Source organism: Meles meles, chromosome 3 (genome assembly GCF_922984935.1).
Source record: "Meles meles chromosome 3, mMelMel3.1 paternal haplotype, whole genome shotgun sequence".
Classification (NCBI taxonomy): domain Eukaryota; kingdom Metazoa; phylum Chordata; class Mammalia; order Carnivora; family Mustelidae; genus Meles; species Meles meles.
Window position 1 is genome coordinate 83659586 of NC_060068.1, and position 3865 is coordinate 83663450.

The 3865-nt window shown below is 58.6% G+C and overlaps 1 protein-coding gene across 1 annotated transcript; it reads left to right on the plus strand.

The window, feature by feature from the left end:
• The first annotated feature begins 552 nt into the window (after positions 1-552).
• Positions 553-3030, plus strand: FOXD1 (forkhead box D1). The gene has a single exon (XM_046000335.1). It carries the CDS (start codon positions 909-911, stop codon positions 2334-2336), a length of 1428 nt encoding a protein of 475 aa, XP_045856291.1. The 5' UTR covers positions 553-908; the 3' UTR covers positions 2337-3030.
• The last annotated feature ends 835 nt before the right edge of the window (positions 3031-3865 follow it).

The following is a 3865-nucleotide window of genomic DNA, read 5'->3' on the forward strand; positions in this document are numbered from 1 at the left end:
GGGGGTTTCTCAACAGATTTGTTGGGGAGCCCCTGGCTCAGTCTGAGGGAGATGAGACAACCCAAAAGATCTCGGAGCCATCCCCCAGGGACCATTTCGGATGGCTGGGGGAGGGGAGTTATCTCCGGGCTGCAAGGCTCCTACAGGCCATCGAGTGGTCAAACTGTCGCGTCACGAGAGTGCTTCTGAGGTTAGGGCGGAGGGCTGATTGAAGAGTAGGAGCCTGGGAATTCTAACTCTTGAAGCGGCCCTAGGGCCAGACCACCGCCGGCCAGCGCCTAATTCAGGCCTCAAGCCCTTTGACAAGGAGCGGTGGAGTCCTGTCTCCTCGCCACCCCCCAATCTTCTCAGCCGTGGCTCCCTCCTCCGGGTAAACTTTCTCTCCAGAGCAGGGCTGATTTCCTAGGCTTTCTTTCCCTTCCCTCGGTAGCGCTCTGACGTGCACACCATGTGACAGGCCTCCTACTATAAGCCGAGGAAAGGTCCGCCCTCTCCTGGACTCAGCCCTCGCCTCGCCGAGCTCGGTCCCTCGACTCTCCTCCGTCCCGCACACTCTCCGGCGCCCGACTCCCTGACTCTCCGGCTCGGGGCCTCGCCACCCCCTCCTCACTGACCAGGGCGCGGGCCGCTCGGAAAGGCGAAGGTCAAGTCCCCCGCCGGGGACCCGTGCGCGCGGGGCCGAGGGAGTGCAGAGACCGTGCGGCGCGCGCGGCCGCGTAGGAGTTACAAAGTCGCGGCGCGAGCGTCCCCGGCTGCCGGGCAGCCCCGGCACAGCTCGAGCAGCGGCGCGGCGCCCCCAGCGTGGCGCCCCCGTGCCGGGCCCGCCGCCCGGGACCCGGGCTGGGGAGCGGCGGGAGCCCGGCGCCCGGCGCCCCTATGCGCCGCCCCGCCGCCCGCGCGCCACAGCTATGACCCTGAGCACGGAGATGTCCGATGCCTCCGGCCTCGCGGAGGAGACAGACATCGACGTGGTAGGGGAGGGCGAGGACGACGACGACGACGAGGAGGACGACGACGAGGGCAGCGGTGGCGTGTCCCGCCTGGCGGTCCCCGCGCAGCGGCGGCGGCGGCGCTCCTACGCCGGGGAGGACGAGCTGGAGGACCTGGAGGAGGAGGAGGAGGAGGACGATGACATCCTGCTGGCTCCGCGCTCAGGGGCCTCCCCCGCGCCCCCGGGCCCAGCCCCAGCGGCGGGGGCCGGGGCCGCTGGGGGCGGCGGCGGCGCGGGCGCGGGAGGCGGCGGCGGCGGCGGCGCGACCGCGGGCGGCGGCGCCAAGAACCCGCTGGTGAAGCCGCCCTACTCGTACATCGCGCTCATCACCATGGCCATCCTGCAGAGCCCCAAGAAGCGGCTGACGCTGAGCGAGATCTGCGAGTTCATCAGCGGCCGCTTCCCCTACTACCGGGAGAAGTTCCCCGCCTGGCAGAACAGCATCCGCCACAACCTCTCGCTCAACGACTGCTTCGTCAAGATCCCCCGCGAGCCCGGCAACCCCGGCAAGGGCAACTACTGGACGCTGGACCCCGAGTCCGCCGACATGTTCGACAACGGCAGCTTCCTGCGGCGGAGGAAGCGCTTCAAGCGGCAGCCGCTGCTCCCGCCCAACGCCGCCGCCGCCGAGTCGCTGCTGCTGCGCGGCGCGGGGGGCGCGGGGGGCGCGGGCGACCCGGCGGCCGCCGCCGCGCTCTTCCCGCCCGCGCCGCCGCCGCCGCCGCCGCACGCCTACGGCTACGGCCCCTACGGCTGCGGCTACGGCCTGCAGCTGCCGCCCTACGCGCCGCCCTCGGCCCTCTTCGCCGCCGCCGCGGCCGCCGCGGCCGCCGCCGCCTTCCACCCGCACTCGCCCCCGCCGCCGCCGCCCCCGCCGCCCCCGCCGCCGCACGGCGCGGCCGCCGAGCTGGCCCGGACCGCCTTCGGCTACCGGCCGCACCCGCTCGGCGCCGCCCTGCCCGCGCCCCTGCAGGCCTCGGCGGCCAAGGCGGGCGGCCCGGGCGCCTCGGCGCTGGCGCGCTCGCCCTTCTCCATCGAGAGCATCATCGGGGGCAGCCTGGGCCCGGCCGCCGCCGCCGCCGCTCAAGCCGCCGCCGCCGCGCAGGCCTCGCCCGCCCCCTCGCCCGTGGCGCCGTCCGCGCCCGAGCCCGGGTCGGGATCCGGCGGCGGCGGCTGCGCGGCTCAGGCGGCCGTGGGCCCGGCGGCCGCGCTCACCCGCTCGCTCGTGGCCGCCGCGGCCGCCGCCGCCTCCTCCGTCTCCTCGTCGGCCGCGCTGGGGACTCTGCACCAAGGGACTGCCCTGTCCAGTGTCGAGAACTTTACTGCTAGGATTTCGAACTGTTAATAACGCTATGTTAGCGCGCTTGGGAAAGAGAAGGTAGGAATCCCGGCTCCTTTTTTTTTTTCCTTCATGTTGGTGGTTTGGTGTTTTGTTCGCTCCTCCGGGCGCGGCCCCTCCCGACCCCGCGCCCCCGTTTTCGCCGCTTGGGATTCTCAGACCCGACTGTGTTTGGCAGCAGCTGAGGTGCGGTTTTCGGCTCTGCGGGTCCCTCTATTTATGCAAAGTCGCCCTATGCTGCAGCCTCCCACCCCGACGCGGGGTGGGGAGGAAGAGGGTGCTGGTGGGTGCCCTCCCTTGTGTAAGCGCAAGGGGCTTCCTCGACGTGTGGGAAAATTAAAAAAAAAAAAAAATCTAAGCCTTTATGAAGGTCTAGAGATTCTCAGGTCCAGGCGTTGAAAATATCAATAATGTTCAAAAGAATGTAAAGGTCCTGATTTACTATTTACGGTTTTATGAATTTTTATTTACTATTTACGAATAGTAAAGGTCCTGAAGAGTGCCAGCGAACCAACAGTTTTTACTTGAGGACACTCGTCTGGTGTAGTTTTTCATGAAAAGGAAAAATGATTAACATGTTTACACAAGGAAAAAAGTCAAAATTACCATTTCTTATTTTAACCTGTGTTTTGTATCATAATAGATATGCGGAATTTTTATTTTGTACTTACTGCGTATTCTTTACAAGGAGTATTGTAAATTTTACTGGCAATTATTATTGTACTATTCTAATGTAAGATTTTTACACTTTTTCAGAAATAAAATGCTTAATTTTCAAAGAAAATCCACCAAAAAACTGGCTCCAGTCGTACCCTTCTTAGTTTATTTTCTTTTTTGTTAAAAAAAATTTCTATGGGAGTTAAGTAGGAACCCAACATAGAATAGAAAATTTTGTTTTCAAAGAGAATTTAACAAAAGCATCATGCCATGATTTTTCATTTATCCTTTTCAGGTCAACACCATTGCAAGAAATCAGAAATTACTTTTAAATGATTACAATAGAAGAAGTTACTTTGGTGTTCATTTTCAAATCTTATTCTATTCCATTTCGAAGAGCATTGAGGCTATTAAAATTAATGTCATGGTTACCACCAGATAATTTTATAGAACTTTTAATTTTGTTTTTGAGCTTCCCACATCATTTAATTTCCATTTGCTTTTGAGCACAATATTGTATATATCTGTAAAAATTCTGAAACACATTACATTATAATGGAAGCAACACAACCAAATAGGCAATTTTTAGTTTAAAAATTGATATGCTCACACTCAAGTAGCTTTGAAGTCCTAATATTTACATATAGAAAGTAAACTTTATTTGAAAGCTCTGGTACTTGAAGTTACTATTTCTTGACAGAAGGGATTCCAGGAATTGCATAAAGAAGTTTTTATTCTAAAAGGCAAACGGTGAAATTCTAATTTAAATAAGTAATTTAGGGTATGTAAAAAAATCTTCAATTTTAGGGTAGCACACACTTTGAGAATAAAAATGAAAATGTATCAGGTGTTTAGTGAAGTAATTATACAATTTTGTG